The sequence below is a fragment of the Ammospiza nelsoni genome, chromosome 8, assembly GCF_027579445.1.
Source record: "Ammospiza nelsoni isolate bAmmNel1 chromosome 8, bAmmNel1.pri, whole genome shotgun sequence".
Lineage (NCBI taxonomy): Eukaryota > Metazoa > Chordata > Aves > Passeriformes > Passerellidae > Ammospiza > Ammospiza nelsoni.
The window spans coordinates 28,845,537-28,868,437 of NC_080640.1; the positions used below are offsets into that span (position 1 = coordinate 28,845,537).

General features: G+C 41.7%; 1 protein-coding gene across 3 annotated transcripts in view; it reads right to left on the reverse strand.

The window, feature by feature from the left end:
* Positions 1-22,901, reverse strand: part of ANK3 (ankyrin 3) — a 190,823-nt gene that overhangs the window by 131,008 nt on the left and 36,914 nt on the right. For all 3 annotated transcript variants that reach the window (XM_059476633.1, XM_059476632.1, XM_059476631.1), the window contains exons 2-5: positions 5,328-5,429; positions 4,764-4,862; positions 4,281-4,379; positions 898-996 (exon numbers count right to left, since the gene is read on the reverse strand). In XM_059476633.1, the coding sequence (XP_059332616.1) occupies positions 898-996; positions 4,281-4,379; positions 4,764-4,862; positions 5,328-5,429 (399 nt within the window). The remainder of the gene's footprint in view (positions 1-897; positions 997-4,280; positions 4,380-4,763; positions 4,863-5,327; positions 5,430-22,901) is intronic.

The following is a 22,901-nucleotide window of genomic DNA, read 5'->3' on the forward strand; positions in this document are numbered from 1 at the left end:
TGTGCATTTCATATTTTTCAAAAACTAGGCCTTTTCTAAATAAGCATTATTTCCTTCATGGAAGCAGTACTAGTAGAGCAATTAGAATTCAATAAATATTAAAGAAAGCACATACTGAAATACCTTTCTATGGTTTGGTAGCAAAATTTCAGTGATAAGACAACTGAAAATTCACCAGATTCAACACCTTTCTCAATGCCATACATTTACAACTATTAATATATTTGTTAATTTTTTTTTCTTCACAGGTTGCCTTATTTTAGAATTAATTTTGTATTTGAGTTATAATTCCTTTTTAAGAAAGAAATACAAAATGTTCTCTTAGAAAGATCACAGAACACCTTCAAGGATGGATCCTGCATCTTTCTGTCAGCTTGAAATTCTCCTTGCAGCACCAGTGGGGTAACTGGGTGCCACAGAGAGGGCACCAACATGGTAATGAGGCACTTCAGGAAATGCCCAAGCCCCAGATAACCCTGGGTTTTCTCTGATATTCCAGGGCTGGTCCAAAGCACAGGTGAACAGTTGTTCTTGTCTTATGGCTGCCACCCTTCTCATTGCTCACTATTTTTAATAAAAGCACAGAGAACTTTTATATTATAGACACAGGTTCCCTATGTGAGCATTTAACCTGAAAGATTAGCAGTTATGACTAAGAACACATCTATATTTAGAACTGTCTCTAGTTAAAGTAATTTTTTTTTTATTTTAGAAATGGCAAGAGACAGTTTAAATTGCTGAAAACCCCATAACTCTATTCATTAGCACACTTCACAGAGACAGCTTTTTATTCGTCTTTAATTTTGTATTTAAAAGACTAGTTTGATATAAGCTGGCAGAAATCACTGCTGAAACACATTCTGCTTTGTTCATAAAGTGTCAAATTCAAACTTTTACCTCTGTGGCAAGGCTTTGACTGGCACCATTGTCAAGAAGAAACTTAACAACCTCCAGGTGGTTTTCTTGGGCTGCCATGTACAATGGAGTGAAGCCATTCTGAAATAGAAGAACAAGAGTGTAAACACCCCACAAACATTTTATACATGAAATAGATCTGCCAAATGAGGGAAGATTAGGTGAAAAGTGAAAAAACTCTTTGCTCACAGATGATTTATGGCATGATCTACACTGGCTTAAGTGAAGATGGGACAAGGGCAATATTATTTACAAGGACACAGAAGAATCTTTAGCTGACCAGATACAATTCCCACAGCTAAAGCAGAACAATTTCCTTCACATCTGTTGTGAAGTTAAGCTAAAAATCAATCTGGACAGATGATTTGGTGGCAATGAGTTATGATTCCTGATAAATACAGCCACAGCACTGGAAATTCAAAACAGGACAGGGAAATACAATACAAGTCTGTGGCAAAAGCAAGAGCAGTGACTCCTCAGAGTAATTGTAATTTTTTTCTCTTCTTTCCATTAGCTTTGACTTCCCTTTCACTTGTGCCAGCTACTTCTGCTTTCCATCTCCTCAAAGAGCTGCCTTCTGGGCACCCAGCTACTTCATATTTCAGGCACCAGATCTGTGAGGATCATTGGTGCTCAGCAGTTTGAGACAGAGGTCTATCAGTGTTTCTGAACACATTAGAGCATCTCTCAAATTATGCTTTAGTGACTGATTTCAATCAATGCAATACAAGTATCAGAGGCTGCAGAGCTTAACTCGTTCTTTGGTGAATGCCTTTGTCTTACAGTCAATGCTTTTGTCTTTGTCTTAACAATAAACAGCCTATGAGAAACTGGATTTTTTGGGATTAATATGAAGGCAATGCATTTTTTACCTTTAGTTCTAAGAAATTCTGAAATCTCTCCTACAGTTACACAGGACACTGACCTAGATTTTGCAGAAAACCAATGGGGCTGAAAATAGATGAGCTGAGAGGAGTTTGCCCGTATGTTTATAACAAAGGAAAAACATCCACATTCTGGGCCCTGGGGAGATGCAGAGGGAGACCCATGGCAGTGAGACTGGGCTGAGCTGCAGGGGACCAGCTGAGGGACACCTGATTGTCCCAGCAGTGGACAGAGGGGCAGGGCACACGTCCAGCACCCAGCACCGGTGACCTGAGGCCAAGCACGCGGCAGCAGGGACACACAGGAGGTCACAACAAAGGACATCTGGGGACAAAATGGATGCTGGACCCAAGAGGAACTTCAGCAGCATCAAGGCACCCAGCAGCTGTGAAGCCACATGTTTACAAGGCCTGCACAGGTGGCAGGGCCTGCTGCTGCTCCAGGATTTGGTATTTTGGTGTCTGTGCAGGCAGGCACTGCTACGAGCACAGAGCAGGCACTGAAGGGCTCACACAGCCCAAGCACAAAGTTAGAGATGTGTTTAATGCACTCTCCTGAACAGAGGTTCAACAGTTCAGTCACCATACAGTCAAAATTCTACTTAATTAAAAAACAGAGAAGCCAGGAAGCACTTGCTAAGGTACCTCATATGTCACACCACAAGTTATTGCAGTGAACAGCAGTTTGGTATTGAGTCTGGTATTCTATGATTTCATGCCATATTCCATATCTATTTACTAACTCAGCTGGAAACAAAGATTAATTTTTTTAGTTTCAAACATTTGCAATTAGAAAGGAAGCAGGAAACACTACCTAACAGCTTGTTTCATGAAATAATTAATAGGCAAAAATTCTCAAAACCAAATATTATTAGCATTGGGAGGCAGAGCAGAACATTTTCTCCTATGTTAAGTTTTTGTAAGGTTTTAAATATCCTTCCACCCCACACTTTACACTTGTTTCTGTCTTTAAAAAGGGGGCTGGAATTGCCAGACAGCCAAAAGTCTGATAAAAACCATTTTGTCTTGAATAGTAATAAATAGCCCTTAGAAAAGGTGTTAAATTTTGCCCCAGCACAAATATCTGGTTTGCTTTTTGGCTTTTTACAGACAGCAAGATTTGGTTAGACAAGCATGGGAGAGCTGTCACCTTCAAGGAGACAAAACTCAAGTGGAGCTCAGCACCACAAACCAAGCTGGTCCAGGGCAGTTTGGTGACAGAAACCACCAGTTTGGCACCAGGAACCTCCTCAAAAGCTGAATCCCAGCTGGGATTGGTGTGGAATGGCCAATAGAGGTGTTACATGGTGTTCCAACTAAAGACTCTATAGTGGGGTGGGGGAGAAATAAACCTTTAATTCTGGCACGTTAGCAAAGTTAGACTAACATGTGGCAAAACCTTAGGGTGTATGGACAATGCAGTTATATAAAATGTTTACAATCTCAGATTATTTTTAGTTTCAGGGATGAATACACAAGTTCTCAAACCCAAGCTGAAAAGATCCTGTCAATCCCATCTTAAGTTCTTTAACAGGAAAACCATGGCAAATATTTCTGCTTTGTTTTACTTCTTAACAGCCATGGGAGATTTTACCTAAAAATACTTTGTTGTTGTTTTCTTTAAATTTAAGTTATATTAAATTTGGTTCCTGGAATCAAATAGTGCTTATTGAGCTAGTATAAAAGAGTAAGAAAGAAGATCTGAGTAATTTATTTCTTTTCCTCAGGTGAAAAAAACCATGAAATATAGACCACAAATAACTAACATTTTCCAAATAGATCCTGTTAAGCATTTTGTTCCTATTATTTGAAAGACCAATAAAACAACCCATCCTCCTTCTTTAATTTTTTTTTAACAAACATTTATTTTCATGCCCACATTTTTATAATACAGCAAAATGGTAATCCTGGGCCAGATGAGAAAGCTGTCTCTTCTCTGACACTGCCTCCAGCCCCTGAGCAGGGAGAGCAGGACTGGGGTGGTATGCAGGGCACTGCTGGCACAGCCACATGGCTTTCAACAATCTGTAGTTTATGCATTTTTCAAGCCAGAGTTTTTCTGTTTTGTTCTACTGCTTTGCTTGTAGCACCCAGTGCTGTTTTGTCTCATTTCAAATTCTCTATAATTGACCTAAACATTTATTCAAAGGACTTGAACCAGACTTACAAACTCTGCATATGCCTGCAGTACCTCCCTCTACAAGGAAAAGGGATGGGCTCAACTGAGCCTGAGACAGTGAATGATGTGAAACAGGATCCCTCTGAACACATTCTCTCCCACTCTCCTGTTCCAGCCTTGTCTCCTCCAGCTCTAACAAGGAGCAGCTCGTAGGGCACATCTGAGGTTGATCTCACTATCAACTCTATTTTCAAGAGCTAATATTAACACGTTATTTAGCAAATATATTTGCTAAAATCAGAGTTTCTAAGAGAAGAACAACACTAGTGTCAGCAGAAGCAAACAGGGGCGTGTGGCCTTACCTGAGACTGTGCATTGACATTGGCCCGATTTGTAACCAGCACTTTGACAACTTCTGCTTGTCCGGCGAGGGATGCTATGTGCAGTGCTGTGTTTCCTTTCTGGAATTAGAGACAGGGACACTTGAAAAGAGTACAGAACCTGAGCCTGAATACATAACAATACCATCAAGAACATCTTCCACTTTAGAATACAGTATTTCTTGCTAAATACTTCTAATGGGTGTGTTATTCTAGAAGACATGGCATGGACAGAAACCACAACAGGAGTCTACAGCTTGTTCAGTAAATCTCCACCCTAGCAATCTGTGACATTTATTATCATCTACTATAATTGTTTCTATTAAGCAATTATTGAGAGCCCCCCCCCTGCCCCAGCAGTGGAAAATGGGCAATTTCTGCTGCAGCAGTCTGCAATCACATGGCCAACACCTCGTGCCCAGGCCAGCAGTGTGAACAGGGAACAACCAGATAGGCTTGACTGACCTTTGTGGCTGCATCCACACTGGCACCTCGCTGGATCAGCTCAGAGACAACCTCTACATGCCCTTCTTTGGAGGCGAGATGGAGAGCATTCAACCCATTCTGGTTTGAGAAAAGGGAGGGGAAAAAGAAAAGCAATTAGAAGGATTACCAAGTGTTTTCCAGCTTACCAAGCATATGAGGAGACAAGTTATTACCATGCCACTGAGAGGACTGCTTACAAAAACTACACTTAGGTAAACTTCACAAGAATTAGATTATAAAGACAGAGAATTAATTAAATCAAGATATTCTGGCTCTGGGGTCTCAAATTCTGCGTGCTGTTCCATGATCTAATGCAATACAAATGGAATGAAAGATAAGGCAGCACATTCCCCAAGTGCAAGTGAAATGGTGTCTGGGTAAAGGGTTTAAAAACAAAAAAAAATTATTTAGATAAGATATGTAAACATGGTTCATCAAAAAACACGTAAATTATCTTTGACATGAAGTGCAAATATGATGAGAGATCTGAGAATCAGCAAGAAAGGTATTTATCCAGAAAATTTGACCAAAATAATCTTCAACCTGATTTGAGATGTTGATGTCCACTCCATTTTTTAGGTAGTCAAGAGCCTTTTCCAAGTTGCCAGCTCGAGCTGCTCTCAGGTAACTTGCATTTGTGTCAGACTGCAAGAAAAAAAGGAGAAGTCCCATGAGAAATCACGGCACGGTATAAAAACACATTTCAGCGGCAAAGAAATTATTAATGACACAGCACATTGTACATCCACTTAGCTAGACAGGAAAGGATCCCAAACCACCTTGTGAAATGTGGGTCAAACCCCGAGCAGGCAGCAGCAGGCTTGGCTCCACACATGACCGTGAATTATGGAGTGGAGTCTCACACGCAAGGCCAGCAGCCAGGGGCACATCTGGCACCCCGTGTGGCACACAGCCACGGGGAACCAGCCTCAGAAATGGGCTGCAGGGAAACCAACCACGCTGCTCTTCCCCAAGGCACCACACCACTTCTAATGGCCAAGCTGAACAGACCCAACCAGTACTGGGAGAACTAATCTGAGAGATTAAAAAAAAAAAAATCAAAATATTCAACCTTGAAGGATTGGATTGGTAGAATTAAAAAGCCCATGGTTCTACAAATGAATGTATTATAAAATTTCACATCTGCTAACATTTTGGTTTATTTTCTCTATTCTCCTTCATTTTATGGCACATTTTATTGAAAATATCTGTTTACTTTCAGTGAAGAAGCCAGAAATTTCTAGGTACAGTGTCATTATACAAACTGCATTTTCCTTTGTTTCAGACTTTGCATTAAAGATAGTTACACAAATTTACTTTATGATGACTTCAGCTTGAATGTAAGGACAGCAGAAATGTTGGTTAAGCCATGACAGAATCACTGAGAGGAAGTCCCATCCCCAGAGGGTTTTAACAAGTTATGCAAATATCCAGGGAGGACAGTTTAGATAATGCTGATCCTGCCTTGGAGCAAATGCAACAAACTGGGTTAGCTTTCAAGAGGGACAAATCACACAATCTTTGATTTTATCCCTGCCACAGCTTTCCCTGGCAACTTGGGCAGTCAACATATTTTTTGTGCCCTCTTCTAGACTGGTAAAGCAGGAGTTGTCTGGGTTCTTTCCCTCTCAGCACCATTTCATCCCAGGCTTACATCACTGCAGCTACGAGTGCATTGAGATGTTTTCTGTTGCTCAAATAATTTCCTTTTTTTTTTTTAAATATCAAATTTCTGGATTTGCCATAGAGTTTTCTCCTCTCCTGTCAACACAGCCACTGCAAGCTGGATGTTGTGCTCAAGAATTGCTCCAAGCCCATCAGAAGCCTCCTTCACATGCAGGATGAAGCAGTCTTGGCATAATGACAGCAAAATGATAAGAGGATAGGAAATCTGCTTTTCTCCTTGTACCCATACAAGTGACGAGACTATTTTACTGGTACAGCCAATAAAAAAAGCTCTCCCCTCTAAGGAGAAAGCCATTACTTATGAACTCCTCATTTTCTCCCGAGTTTTGCACACTTTGCATTCCACTTTGCAGTGATAAGTCACCAGCTTACAGCCTTCCCTGCTCTTTATCATTCTTTTCCAAGCATGCCACGCTGATCCCTACAAACCAGCTTCTGCAATGTCCTTCCAACAGAACAGTCCCCAAATACAGCCCCCAAACACTGGTGTTCAGTCAGGCTTTCTCAAAAATAAGATGCCCTGCAAAGTAAACAGTCATAACTGTATAGACCATGGGCAAGAAAAGCTGCCTTGAGAGCTGCTTTCATTCGGGAGATCATCTGAGTTGTGCAATGCAGATTATTACAGGAGACAGGTCATATTCTCAGTGCTTAGCAACAGCAGTCACTGGGGTAAAAAAACAGGTCAGCATTTTATCAGCATTACTAAAGGTAGGAGGGAGGACTCAATAGAGCGGGAGCCTCTTTGTCAGAGGGCAATGGCATCCCTGTTTGGCACAGTCAGCAGGGGGACCAGAATTAACATCAGCTGTTTACAGCTGCTCTGGGTGGGGAGGGGAAAATCAGATTCCAGCAGGCAGGCGCAGGAATACAGCCAGGCAAGGAGCACTGCTCCTCTGCAGGCACGTCCCAGCCTATTTGCTCAAACAAAATGGAGGGGGAGAGGCAGAAGCAGCAATAAATATTTGATAACCACATTAATCTCTAACTGCAATTTCACTGTGGAGGGAGAGCAATGCCTGTGTCTCTTACAGATTTGGGCATGACTTTTGGGCTTAGGGGTTCTGAAGACTTAACAGCTGTTACTAATACTAACAGGAGGAAGGATAAAGTTCAGGTCACAGTCCCAGCCTGAGGCCACACAAAAGTGTCTCAAACCAAACTATCTCAGGTGGTGCCCAAATCCACTCCTGGAATCCCTCAAGCCAACAGCACGTCCTCCTTTGCCAGTCATCCCTCAAAACTCACTCCATAGCAGCCACAAGCGTCCAGCCACACCAGCAGCCAGGCTGCCATCCCTCAGTGGGGCTGGTGAGGTGTTGGGCCCAGCATCCTGCTCACCTGTCAGCCTGCACCAGTAACCCAGCACTGGTTACTGGTTAACTGTTACTGGTTTCCAGGTACCTGAACGTGACGTGAGCCAACATGTGCGTGTGCACGGGCTGCCTCAGCACACAGGGTGTAACACGTCCCTGTGCTCTTAGAAAGGGGAAAACCTTTTTTGTCTGGCCTTGGCTGATGCTCCCAAGCCCACAGATGGGGTTAGCTCACCCTTTCTGGGCCACCACGCACAGGAGCTCTGAGATTTGCACAGAGGGAGAACAGACTGAGGGTGTACCATTGTGCAAACAGGGTTTCTGGGAGTCCCTCCATCCATTTCCACCTCTACCATCAGCAGAAACAAGCAGTAACATTAGACAGAAAACAGAGACAACCTTGTTGGAAACTAAAACCAGTTTCAGCCTCCCTAAAAGCAGCATTGCCAGCTTCCACTTCCCCTATAACTAAGGCATTACTTCAGACCTACCCACACAGAGGAGAGACTTGCAAGCTTTTTTCTGTCTCACAAAATGTCTCGAGTATCCTTGTTAAGACATGTCATGTCCAAAACCACGAGAACCAATGAACACTCTCCATCCAAAATGTAAGGAATTGATCAAAAACATCAATCCTAAACTTCTACATTTCTGAACCCAAAATTTTCAAACTTTACATTTGTTTTTTAAGACTAAATTTGTTGTTTTTCTTTTTTTAATACCTCAGTAGAGTATGAAAATGTTACTTCAATTGGCACTGTTTTGTTTAAAAAACAGCCTCTTGGAGTCCCTGCTGGAGCCTGTAAATTGCCTCAGTATTACAGACAGAAACAGCACCAGAGCCTAGGCTCAAACCAATGGAGGATTTTAAAGATCAAAGAAGTGCAATAATAATGTTAGTAATTATTTATCTGGATTGCCATCATTCCTGGAAGCCCATATCATAAATTGATAAAGGACTGATACATGAAATGCATTAAAACCACAGTGGGGGGGAAGGGATCTTGGGTTTCCAACCATCACCCAGGACACCCATGTGCCCCTGCCTGTGGGCAATTCTTCTCCACATGCCCATTCCCACCTTCCACACCAGCTGGCATCTGGAAATAAGAGTCCCACACAGATAGAATAGACATAGACACTCTGTCTACAGGACATTCTGCCATCAGACCTAATAGATTTATCCTTCACTAATTAAACCTCAGCATCCTGAGAAGTGTTCTGAATGCTTGCAGCCAGTTCAGATCCCTTTGTCTTTTTCTGTAATCAATCCCATTATGAAATGAAGATGAAAATTTGCTTTTGATACTCCAAGGTCTGGACAAATGTCATGAGAACAACAGGCAAGGGACACACATCAAAGCACCTGAATCTGAGATGCCCTTGCAGTCAGCCACAAAGATTGCAGCCCTTCCTGTGCAGCTCTTCCCTCCTGGGATTCCTGTGGCTGCTACCTTTTCAAACTCTACATGCAGACTAAAATTAAAAATCAAGATTTTTACAAGTGTTTTAATTCTTGGGGAGACAAACTTCAGGTGCTGTGCACAGCACTGAGCTCTGAAATGGCTATTCAGAGAATATTTAGTAAACAGTGGATTTATGGGAGTAGCAGTACTGGTGAATGCATAATACCAAGCTTTTTCTTCACAGATGGTATGACTTCTCTCCTCTCTCCCCATACTTTCTTGGAAGAAAAAGGGACTGTTTCTAGTTTTAAGAAATGTGCAAATATGCTCAGCTGGCTAATGAAGGGAGGTTTTATGCAATGTGTATTTCTTTTAGATCCGTGCATTTCCCTTTAAGGTACGCTGCTATAAAAACTCCCTCTCTAACGTACAGCAGGCTGATGAGCTTGCAGACCGCCTGTAGCACACAACAGGTTTTCCAGTCTGGAGCTCATTTTCATCCCAGGGACATCTCGGCAAAGGGCTGAGGCTGGATAAGCTGTGCTGGCAGCAGCACTCCATTTGCCAACCCTTCTTGACCTTATGGTCCCCTAGTCCTGCCACAAGATGAAGGGACCTAAGAACTGCTTCCCCATTTTCAGGAAAAACTACATGAATTAAAAATATTTCTGTTACAGCAAAGACTAATGCCCAAGCTACTTGGATATTACCTTAAGCCTCCAGAAAATGCTGATGCTGACTCATGCTAGCAAATACATATTCACTCTTTTTCTTTAAGTGCTTCCCTCTGGAAGTAAGAGATTATTTATCATGGCTACAGAGAAAAAACTATTAGCAAATTTTCACTGACTGTCAGTCCAGGGTCTGGCCTGGTTTTCCCATGGCATTAGAGAGGGTCCCTTAAGAAAACAGGGAATCTGTATTATTGAGTGAACCCTCTAAAGTGCAAAGCCATTATTTTTAACATGCACAGGCCTCCTCCCATACTGGTGGTATTTTATTATGCTCATCTCTCTTTGCTTTGTGTTCTGCTTACAGTGGCCTCTTTTTCAGATTAAAAATCCAGTCTTTTTTTCACATTGGGAGCAGGGTTTTGTTTTTCACTCCATCTTTAACAGTAGCTGTTGTGAAGGGAAACCCCCAGCAGGTTCCCATTGTGCCAGAGCAGGATGCATTCTGGCTTGAGTCCCAACAAAAAGATGCTAACCATGCCTAACATTTGTTGTGGGGAGAGGCAATGACCTCATTTTAAGGGATGAACTTATGTTACTTCCATTTGGAAATGTGCTCAACAAAGAGAGTCTTTGCAGCAGCATGAGGTGACCTGAGGAAATGGATGATAACATTTTTGCTTTTTTTTGATAAGGGTGGGCTTATTGCAGCCAGTGCCAATTTTTTTGCAGAAAGGCTTAACTCTGATGGGCACTAAGCATGATACCAGAAATGAGAGAACCTTGGCATTTCTTAGATTTTGCTCCTATGCTAATTTAGAATTTTCTTCCATGCAAATGTGTTACCCTCACTGGGTAAGCACTGAAATAAACTACAGTGGCCAATTTACAGCAGTGTCTGAGCCACGTGAAATAAACCACTGACATCACTGTCAAGGGGAGCCTCTTCATCATCCTCCAAGAGGCTCTAATCCCCTGTGTCTCTCTGCTGTTACCTTTTAACGATATCACCATTAAAAATTTTCAATTGTATCCTCTTTATTAGAAAAGGGGCTGATTGCACTGGATGAATGATGCTCTCAGTGCAAACAAGTACTCACACTTTACATACCATGCTACCATATGTGTTTGCTTCTGATAAGGATGTACCAGCCTGGGGCCCACTGCTATCTGCAGTTGTGCTGTTAATTACCCTCCAGAGACTGCTTTGGGGATCACAGCTCTGAACACAACCTCAGGGCATCAGGAAAAGCTCCACTCCCAGTGCCTGGCAATTCAGAGGACACATCTTTTGGCTAGGGAAGGCCAGCTGTTTTGAATATGATTGCAAAAAGAGAAACAACGTAATTACTAATCAAAAAACCAAATTAATCCCTCTAATTGTTTGCCCTACCACACAGTTTAATCATCAACTTTCTTTGATCATGTTATTGCATTGTGCATGATAAAGCAGCCAAAGATGTGGTGCTATTTGCAATGTCCCCATAAAGGGCTCTATTCCAACTAGGTAACTACAGTATGTTTTCCACAGGTCAAAAACCACACTGGTATTAGGCTGTGTGAAACTTTCTTCTTGGTCACACTACTGGGGAGTAAACTTTTAATTTATTTTCTAATTTACATTTTATTTCTGAAAAATATGCATGTGAACGCATATTAAATCAGTAAACCAACTGGGTTTTCAAAAACTGAGGCTCCATCCCTGTAGAGTGCTCAATCTTATCATTCTTGTAGAGAAAAATGAAATATTTCCTGAAAAATCATACATCTAAGGAGTTCAAAACAAAAGTGGAAAATGCACTTTAGATGCAGGTTGTTCTTTCTAGAAATCTTTGGCCAAACTAGGAAAACATTCATGCAAACAAGCCTCTTCGCTTACTAGACCACAGGAGAAAGTTCAGATTTAGTATAAACCATTCTCATGATGCCTTGGAGCTTTCTCAGAGTCTGTCTCGGCAAAATGCTGAATATGCACCCTGTTCCCATGAAAAATGAACCACTTGGAGTGGAAGGTGGTTCCAAAGGACCCAGAGCCTGAGATGTCACGGCTGGTACATCCAAGAACATTTCACAGCTTCCAATCAGTAAAAAAGGTGTTTGTGACTGCCCTGAACATCACAGAGAGGTCTGGAGCACATTGTTTGCCAGCAGTGACAAACACCTGCTGTGGAGCTGTGATGCAGCCTTCTCACTGTGAAAGTTGTTTGGACTTTGTGCATGCAGCCTCCTTCACTCAATCCTGTGACTTGTGACACCACCAATCCCACCTGGCTGTCCTTAAATGCCTGAGTGCCTGCTTCCCAAGAAAGCTCAAGCACAACATAGGAAAAACAGTTGTTATTCCTTTGATTTTCTGCAAATAGCAAAGAGGGTTGTGATTTCCAAGGCGCAAAAGACACAGTTATAGCAAATTCTTGCCTAACATCCACATGTAATATCTATAAAATCTTGATCATACCATCCAAGTGGAAAATGCCCCTTAAGATGTCATCTCCACATTATTTACTTGCCAACATAGATACTCAACAAACACAGAATAACTGAATTGCAATTTTGTACAAAATTATGATCTGACAACCCAACCAAAACCATCTGAACTGAGATCAGATCCCCACAGGGACAAAGTTCAGACAGGAGGTGAAGGTCTGCACTATTTCCATATGCTTTGCCAGTTTGCACAGACAAAGTTTTGAGATTTTGAAGCACAGGTTTGACGTGCCAGCTTCACCTGAAGAATTTGTGAAAACTATTACTCGTATGAATGTAATAAATTAGTAACACCAAAAGCAAGATCGACGACTACGAAAATCAATGTACATCTGCAAAACACACACAATCTTTCCAAATATGCAAGACCAACAAATTACAAGAATAATTTTAATGGGAAAACAACCACAAGAAGTCTATAAAAAGACCATAAAGGTCTTTAATAGTGAGTTTTCAGCTATCGGACTGCACTGGATGAAAAGACAAATGACAAGGGAAATTGGGACACATTCTCTTCAAGACCCTAAGACTGGGATAGTCCCTGGTTTCACCAGTGAATTACTGTATTCTATTAAAAGTGACAAGCAGTGTAAGAACCAGGCCCTTTGTGACCAACTCACACTTATAAGTAATGAAAAGGATCTGATGCATTAAAAGGCAAAAAGATTTTGGCATTTCAAATCCAAGATTCATCCTCCAGGCTGAAAGGTCTCAGCAGCTAGAAGTTTATTTCAAATTCTGGGAAGAAACTCCTGAATCCATAATGACTCATCTCTCCCTCTCTTAAGTTTTCCTATCCTACATTTACAAGTGAAAAATAAATCACTGGCTTTCATAACTGCTACCACAGTCACAAAGAGCCAGAGAAGGGCTGGATGTGCTTCCAGGGCTTCCTCTCATGTTTATATTCACCTGAAGATAATAACTGTCTTATGTGTCAAGCTAGATGAGATGGCATTGATCTCTTCCCTGCTGTTTTCCTCTCAGGAGCTGACTATCCAAAGAGCAAGGAGATAATTTCAGCACATCTCAGGCCCAAGTTTAAGACCACTTCCATGCTAAAGTCACTTTCTTCAGATCACTGCATGAATAACATCAGTGAGTCCTCCTCTTCTTCCCTTTGTGAATATCATTTTAGAATCAGGACCCAAAAAGAAGAGGAAAAGAGTTCTGCAACTCTTGTCAAAATATTCTGTACACTGCTTTTATTTGTCTATAATTTCAGAGGGTGGGGGGAGGGTTTACAGACCTAAATGAGATAATACCATTGATTTCAGGGGGAGAGATTTTATTGAGTACAAAAACATCATGTAAATATGCTTCAATCAGACGTGGCAGTAAATATGCTTCAATCAGTGGTAGTAACATGGAGAAAACTCCATGTCAGGGGAAGTGTGATGCACATAAATTTTCCTTAAAAATACTGTAGCAAATAAACTATAGAAATTACAGACAAGCTACATAATCTATTAAGAGCTTTCAGTGAATTCATAAGTTTTTACTTAATGCCTGCTTTAGAATTCAACTCTGATTTAAAACCAAATTGATTCTGCCTTGGAACTTTGAAATTCCAATTATCATTAAACAGAAAGATTTTGATGCTAACTGGTCAAGCCATTTCAGAGGTGGCAAAAATACATGCAATTTACACTGCAATTTACACACACCAATTTACACTGCAAGCTTTGCAAACCCCACATATAAGTACAATTTATGCCTTTTTAGGTTTTAAAGGCATTTGAATTGGTAGTTGTAAAGCTATCTACTAGAGGTTTAATTTTTTGGGGGGGAAGAGGGGGCATATAGTTTAGTATTCTTACAAGAATTACAAACATTCATCAGTTTGTGAGTGCCAATGCATGGGTTTCCACAGCAGGGATTTTGACCCCTATCAGGAGCAAAAACTTCTTCCTTTTACACACCTGGACCCTTTGTGGAAGGGTTTCTCTCTGGAGAACTCCACGTGGCTGATGCGACAGACAGAGAACCTGAAGGGCCAGTGGAAATTACCTAAAGAGCTTCTGAGGACTCAAGATTTGCAAAACATTCATGAACTTGCTACCAGTACGTTCTGCAGGGGCAGTGAGAGATGTCACATAAGTCCTGTCACAGCAGCTCACCTCAGGAGGGCTTGTGACATTGACAGAATCAGCTGTCCTGACACCTCCTTGTGAAACAGATAGACCCTGGTACAATGGCAGAGAATCAATGAAACCAAGAAACTAAAGTATTCAAACATCCTCCTGGAGCTAAAGACTGGCTGAGGTAATTTGGTGGTTGAGGAGGAAAAACACCCACCCAGCACTTCCCAAACTCCTGAGGGCAGTTTCACACAGGAGAGTTAGCAGGCCCCCAGTGCAGGAGCTGAGCAACCTGCCAGGAAACAATTTGAATGTTGGCCTGGAGATGCATGAGACCTACTGGGGAACACCATCAGGGATACTTCAGGCTGTGCTGGCTTAGCCACATCCTGCTACAGGAGCTGCAATTCCCTGCTACCCACAACCTGCTGTAGGTCATTTTCCATGTGAGTCTGCTGCTGTGGACCTGACCCAGTCCCTCCAGGCCCATTTTGTGACCCACCCCATCTCTGTAAACCACAAAGGCAACGCAGAGCAAGCCAAAGCAGGTGCTACACACACGGCAGCCTGTCACTGCTGCAAACACAGGGGAGAATCCCTTCCCCCAGGTGTGGTGCCGTGGGATGGGGTCTGCACGGAGCTGTGGGGCTGGGCACAGGAGAGCCACCTGCTCCCACCCCTCCCTTGTCACCCTTTCCCCTCCTCTGCCATGGTTAAACACTGGCATTCACTGCTGGGAATCACTGCAGTGGCATGGAAAGCTCTGTCATAGCATTTGTTGGGGCTGTCGGGATGAAATGCACTCAGTGGCGTGCACAGCAAACATAAATTAGTTTACAAGTGTTTTGTTCCTCACTCCATGTGTTCTAGGTTTGAGGATGAGCTCAGATGTCAATAGGGAAAGTGCCCTAGCACCAAAGTCTGTGAGCAAAAATCAGAGGCTCTAATCTATTACCTAAATTTTAAACTCTAGTTTAAACTCTTAAATCCTGCATAAAAGATTCTGTTCTAAACAGAATGAGGAACCTAAATCCCTGTTGGGGTAAGGGCAGGACCAGCATTTACAGACACAAACAGGTTGAAGACAGTGACAGTGAGAACAGCCTTAGCTGTATGGGATCTTTGAGATCAATGCAGGCAGAAAGAAAACAGAGTTCAGTTTCATTCTGAGAGAAAGTTACCAAATGTACAGATAAATCACTGCAGATTGGGTAATGCCATTTTCACATGCTGACTTTTCAGTTACAAAGCTGAACTACTATTTTTCTGGTTTTCAAAGCCATTTTGCATTAGAGAGCCAGGATTTGGCTGAACCACTACGAGGAAATTAATATCTCAGGAGAGATTTCAATTTTTTTAACAAAAAACAAACAGCAGAACTATTTTAATATTTTACATCACCTTAACTAGATTTGCTAATTTATTTAATCCAAAAGTTATCACTTCCTCTTAGCATCAGAATGAAGTATGTTTGAAAAGCACATCACAGTTTAATCAAATATAATGGTATAATACTAGTGAATTAAAACTTTCCAAACTGGCCAAAAAGACTTTACTCCTACTATATTTAACAGACACAGATTTAGAACTTGTTTTTAGTGCTACCATTAAAGTGAAGATCAGTTTATCACAGAAATAAGCTACAACAAACCATACCAGCCCTATACAGTGAATCTCCCCCAGCATTTGATGATAGAATGGGCCATTACTGTACAGTGCTGAAGTATCACTCCTGAATAGCAAATCGACAGAATAAACACACAGTGAAATAGAGCTTGTTTCTCTCTTTCCTCTCAAATATGCAGGGTAGCCTAACTAAGATTTACATAAGGGATGAAAACGAAACTTATCATAAAGGAAAAAAAAAAACTTATCAGCAAGGAAAATCTTAACACATAAATACTCCACCCTTTCTCCATTGCTAAACCCCATGTCGAGAGCTGCTACATCTTCCCCAAACAACATCCAAATGAACAGAAACAACAGTTTCTATACAGCTGGTAACAAACCCCAGTAAAGCAAGAGAAAATACCATCCTGGTGCAGCAGAGAGGGGCAGAGCATCCCGCAGAGCAGCACATTGCCACCGCCAGGGCAGCTCGCTCTGCTGGCCCAGCTGTTGCACACAGGACCTGCAGGGGTCTGGGCTGCTGGGCTCATGTGGAGCATCAGCAAAGATGTTTATCACCATGAAAATGGACACCGTTGTGCTACAAAAGGCAGGAGAGAGCAAATAAAGTTCTCAGGACTGAACAGCAGAGAGTTTAATCAAGTACTGTAAGATAGCTGAATAATAAGAGCTTCCTCAAAAAATAACTTCACAAAAAAAATATCCCAGTAAATGTTTTCACGGTTTGGAAATTACTGGTGGAGATAAGCTTATGGAAAAACATCTTCTCTAGAAAACCAAAGTTTTCAAAGATGTTTTTTAGCAGAGAACAACATCCAGCCCTGTGCTGACAGCAAGTAAACAACAATATACACATTTTAGAGGACTCACTGCAGTATTTTTTTCAGAGCACAAAGCTATTGCTGACATGGAAATTAGCTAGTAAACAGCTCTGTTCTGGCATCAGTAGTATCTCTAGCTAAAAAAATATTGCCACTAATTGACATTTCCACAAAGCTTGGCACTCATCAGTACTAAAAACACAAATCCAGTTTCAAAACACAAATCCAGTTTCCTGGGAACCTGTTGGGTTTTTTAAATTCTGCAGTAGAGTAGCCTAGAGAACTGATCTGCCTTTGTGGTTTTTAAATGATGTGAATCACCCAAGCTATTGAAGACCCTCTGAACCTGGTTCATGGAGTACAGGGATGTCCTTCCACAGCAGCTTCCTCACTTGAGGAATTTTTAAATCCCACAGGGAGCACCTTGAAGGTCGCTGGGACTCTCAGAGTGAGAGTGGTACGGGTGCCTCCTTACAGATCACTACTAGCACACTACCAGCACTACTGCTGGCTCCTCTGCAAGTTTAATTCACCTGTGGACTGTCAGGAGAAGAGGTGTGTTATTTAAAAAATACACCTTTAAAGCACAGATTTTAAACTTTTTTTCTAAATATGCAAGATTGGCTAAAATACTTCAGTTGTTACAAATATCTGTGTGTCACTTAAGGCCCTAAGTGCAGAGCACAATGTTACCAAATGTTTGTGCAATTTTAATCACAATTTAATGTCTTCCTTCTACAGAGTGTTCTGAACACAAAGTAGCCACTGGCAAGACAGAGAGAAGAAATAATTGCAATATTCTGACTGCCACCTCAGCCTATACCATAACCCAGCCATCAGAAACAAAACACACCAAACAATCCAAAACGTACCTCTTCCTACATCCAGCTTTGCCTCAAACAATCAAAGACTTAAAACACCAACACAAGAAACTCGATATGCAGATTTCACTCATTTCAGAATCCACAAATGCTTACTTGTTCTGGAAAGCATTCTCCCTCTTCCACTGCCATTTTCTGTGGCCAGATATGAAACCTGATGACTCAATTAGTTAACACTTTGGACACTGCACCATTGCTAAAAATAGCAGCCTCAGGAAGTGCTTTTCTTTTCTTTTTTTTCTTTTTTTTTTTTTTTTTAAAGGAACTTAGCACGGTGTCACTTGTTGCACTTCCCTTGGCGATTGAAATGGCAGAGGACAAGGGAACAGAAGACTGTTAAGTCAGTGACAGAGCGTGTCCCAGGATTCCTGGCTCACTTACCATATTTGCTGCCTCCAATCATTCCCCGTGTATGTAATCATGATCTGTGGAATACCCAAAATAGCTGCAGCATCAGCTGATCAGAAAACCACTGCTGCTTGGAATCACTCATGAAACAAGCTTTTGTCATTCTGCTTATCAGCTCTTTCTAATGCAGACTACTTTGAACTATTTCTAAAGGCAACAATAACATCATTTTACACTCTGTGTGTTTTGAATACCACATATGCCTGCCTCCCACTCCATGGTAATTTTATATTTATTCAGATTTTCTGATGACTAATTATGATAGGTTTGTGCCGCTGGTTCTAGAGGCTATTTTCCTGAACTAAAAGCCTGTTCTCTATGTACTTCAAGTTCCTAAACTACAGAGATTAAAAGCAACACCAGGGCAAAATAATTTTGCTTCAGAGGGAAGCCCAGAGAGAGGTTCCTGATTTTAGTAAAGCAGACTTCTCCCTTTTCAGTGGAAGCTATCATCAGCAACAGGAATTTTCTTCGTGCTTCCCCACAGTTACTTACATGAGGAGTGGCTTTAAAGAATGCCCATCTTCTGAGAAAGGGAATATTGGAATCTCTTCAATTCACCACAAGCTCCTGCACTGCACTTGCCTGCCACACATCTCACCTCACACCCATGAGCTGGAAACAGATATCCACTGGCACAGAAGAACAGCACAGAGGAAGAGGAGGAAAATAATAATGGCCTTATATTTTGGTCAGACAAGATGTCAGGCCTAATGTCTCATTTGAGAAATGCTGATGACAGGAAATATGCTGCATGTAAAACACTATTGGGGTAATTTAAATTTTCCAGAAATATATCTCCATCAACTGGATCGCAGCCACAAGGGAGGAGCTTTGCACTCTTGAGCTTAAAAACCAAATTATTATCACAGCAGTTCTCTATGTAGACATCTCTGTATTCAGAAGGTGCAAAATTTGAGGCCCTGGTGCACCAGCCATGCACTCAGGTGGACCTGGCTGGAAAACACTTCATTAATGTCACTGATGATGCATTCTATTAACAGCTACCCTGTGTTCCTGCACATTTTGCTGAGGGCATTTTGGATTCATGAGTAAGACCCTCTTCTGCCACTGACTAAATACAGAAAAGCCAATAGCTGTCTGCAGGTGGAAGAGCCTCCCACCTCAATTTAAGTACAAAAGGATGGCCAAGCCAGTTTAGGTGAATTTACCTCACTGACATACCTGCACAGAGCTCCCTGTAGCAGAGAGTTCAGTCACTGCCCCACAGCTACCTCAGCAATGCTGTCACTGCAGGCCACCACACAAAACAAAGTATCCTGAATATTCAATTTCTATAACTGAATTTTGATTTAACATTACTGGTAATTTTGAGAGCTGAGAACTGTAGTTTCAAAACAATAAATGCAAACATACCAGTTCTAGAAAGCCAAGATCATAGGTTTACTAATCAGTGTCTGAATTTTTGTTTCTAACTGAAGAAAAGCTGGCTCTGAATAAAGCCCAGGTAACTAAATAGCTTTCTTCTGCCTTTGAAAAGGTGCTTGAGAACAAGGAGAAAGGAAATATGATAATTTCTGTAATAGGATTCAAGGGAGTCACGTGAAATTTAAAACTTGCCAAATAGGTCTCTTTTGTAGGTGAAGGGATTAAATGGGGCAGTTCCACAGAAAGTCCCAAGTCCCTGCAGAGGACCAAGGCCACTGTGGGGTGGTGCCCCACAGCCCTGTAGTGCAGCCTCCTGGCACAGGCTGGTGACACAGAATTTCTGGCAATCCCACAGCCAAGCTGGCAGAGGAGAAAGAACATTTTCAGGGACACGGATTCCTCAGAGTCTCCGCTGTTCTGCTGGCGGGCCGTGGCCCCTGTTCCTCAGCAGCCCAGGGCTGTGGGCAGTGCCAGCTGGGCCTGGGTGCCAGCCTGCCCCTCCAGCAGCCCCCTGACCCTGCTCTCCCCACACTCTGCCTGCTCCTTTCCCCTGCCACGGCTGCTCTGCCTTTCCAGTCGCTGGCTCTTGGCTTCCTGAGCTCACATCACCGCGATGACACTGACCCAGGCCACTGCCCATTAACCTCCACAACACCGGCCTGGTTTAGGCCGCGACATTCCCACAAGAGCAGTTGTCCAATTCTCTCTTCCATTAATTTTGAAAGAGCAACGATCAGAGTTACAAAAGGAAAGCACAAAGAAAAATTAAAATCTGCCGGCACCAAAAATTCATCTCAGCACATTCACATCCATCAATTCAGCTCTGATTACTGACTGCCATAAATCACAGTGACACTGTGTTTTCTTTTTTAACCTTGTGAATCCATTTTAGAGCATTCAGTATGATTTCTCAATGCATACTATTAACAAAGGGTAGTAACAGACATGCTCAATACTAATGGCAAAATCAATGTCTTATAGATTTTGGATAAAATTTCCAGGATCCTTTTATTCCTTTGCATCCTGAATTACATGGTCTGCAAATTCCTATGGTAATTCTTAGCTTAGGAAAAAGAAAGGGCCTTGGATACAATCATGTAATTAGTAGATACACAAGATAAAAACCATCCCAACAATCAATCTCCTCCCCTCTAGAAAAAAGCAACAAAACCCCTTTACAATCTCATTAAAATGGCAGATTTGGTACAGATGGAGAATTCTTTTAAACAGAATAGTGGAAATGTCCTTTTACATTATCACTATGCTGCTCCCCAGCCAGATGGAGTGCTTGTGATTACTGGCTTGGAAGTGACTTGCAAACAAAGCAACACATGGCAGAATTCAGCAGCAAGAAAAACATGGTTTGACATGAGATGCAAAACAATATAAATATCTCTCCAAGAAAGGGAAAGGCAGGCTGAAATAGTTTAAACCATAATCTGGAGTTACTGGTCCAGATTTTGCAAGGAGAAATTTTTTTCCCTGGAACTGTAGTGGATGACATTTCAGACAGTTCAGAAATATGAAGAGTCAGCTGAAGCCCACCAGTGCAGGGGATTTCAGAAACCCTTTTCAGAGAGCAAATGGTTGACAAACAGGATCAGTACAGATATGTGTTCATGGAGCTTACACCTATGAAGGGCCCTTAGTTTTATAACTTCTTATATCAGAGAAACCAATAGTAGTATCTGAGATATTTATTTATATAAAAATTCTTTTCTAGTCATGAAAATAATGGCAAATGTGTGCCCCAGATGAGACCTTTGAACAGGAGTTCAAGTGCACACCTCACAGGCTTCTACAAGGGGCTACTATCAAGACAAAATTTGCTTACATTTACATTACATTTACTCATTTACACTGCTAACTGTTCAAATTGTGGCCACACAGAATGTGCAGCCCCAGGAACAAAATTCAGAGTCAAAATGCCAAAAGGATCTGTGTGAATTGTGTATGACATTTTTTTTAAATGTCTGCTCAACCACCATCCATCATGTAAATACTGTGTTCGCTATATTGCCATTTAAATTATGCCAGCTCAGATCATCTGCTAAAACATCCACAGAATTAGAATTTTATCACCAGAAGCATATGCTCTCTTTCATTAATGCAAAAAAATTTAAACATAAAATGAGGATAGGAAAACAATACTCCAAACATTAAATAAATTGAAGTCACCAAGCCCAACACTTCATCCCCAAAAAATCTGCCATATGCTCCTCTCTAGTCTATTGCTCTTGAATAGAAGGTATATAGCATTTCTGTAAATCCTTTAGTTAACTTTTTTCCTTTACTTTGACAAGGATATCAGCTATCACACAAAATTTAGAACAGCAAATTCCATAGCTTCTGCTAGAAGATAGTTAAAACTTCTCTTTAGAGGCTTTCCAAATGAGTGAACAGGAAGCCTGTGGTCCCATCCTATTCTTTGGCAGCACGTAAGATCAAACCTCAAAGACTGAAATGCAACCACTATAAAAGGATAGCCTGCAGTAATTTTTCAGAAGTCTCCAAACCCTTCCAAAGAGCACAGCCCAAAGCTGTGACCTGTGAAATGCAGCCCTTTGCAGATATTCCAGAAGCCTGTGGAGGACACAGGGAGTCCTGCAGTGTTTGCTGTGCCAGGATCCCTGGCACTCCCCAGAGCGTGCCTGTGTTTTCAACAGCAAGGCAAAGGGCTCTTGGGATGAGGGACTAAAATAAATGATACGCGCAAGGTATGAGCGGTATGCCCACAGCATCTGATCCACAATTCCGCTCCAAGTTCCTTTTTTTAACCCTGCATTGTTACCCTAAGATATCAGAGTAGAATGTGTGTTTCCAGTGGGCCCTCATCAACTCCTGAAAGAGCACTTTTTGTTCCATTTTTATTCATCAGCTACAGTTTTCATGCCCAAGTTCTAAAGCTCCTTTAACTTCCAGTGACCCTGGGACTAAAACATAGCCCTGGTCCCTTGGGAATAGGAAAAACTGTGGCCAGCTGGAATATAAACTGTTAGCTAAACCCCCAAAAAAGGGCCATAAGTCAGTCACAGCTTCCACCACTGAGACTTCAGCAATTTCTCTTGCCAATCAATGCATGGACTCAACATGGAAAAGCATTTTCCACCTGCATTATGGAGAAGTGGGATTTTGCAAAACCCCTGCAACAGTATCATAGAAATCCCACAATTGCCGTGGTAAGTATTATCTTAACCTCTATTTTCACAAATGTGTGAAAATAGAGGTTAAGATAATACTTACCAAGGCAACTTCTTGCTGTCAAGATCACTCTACACCCTTCAGATCATAAAGAACTAAAAAGAGCAGCAGAGTTTCCTGTAGGAGAAGCAGCTTCAGTGA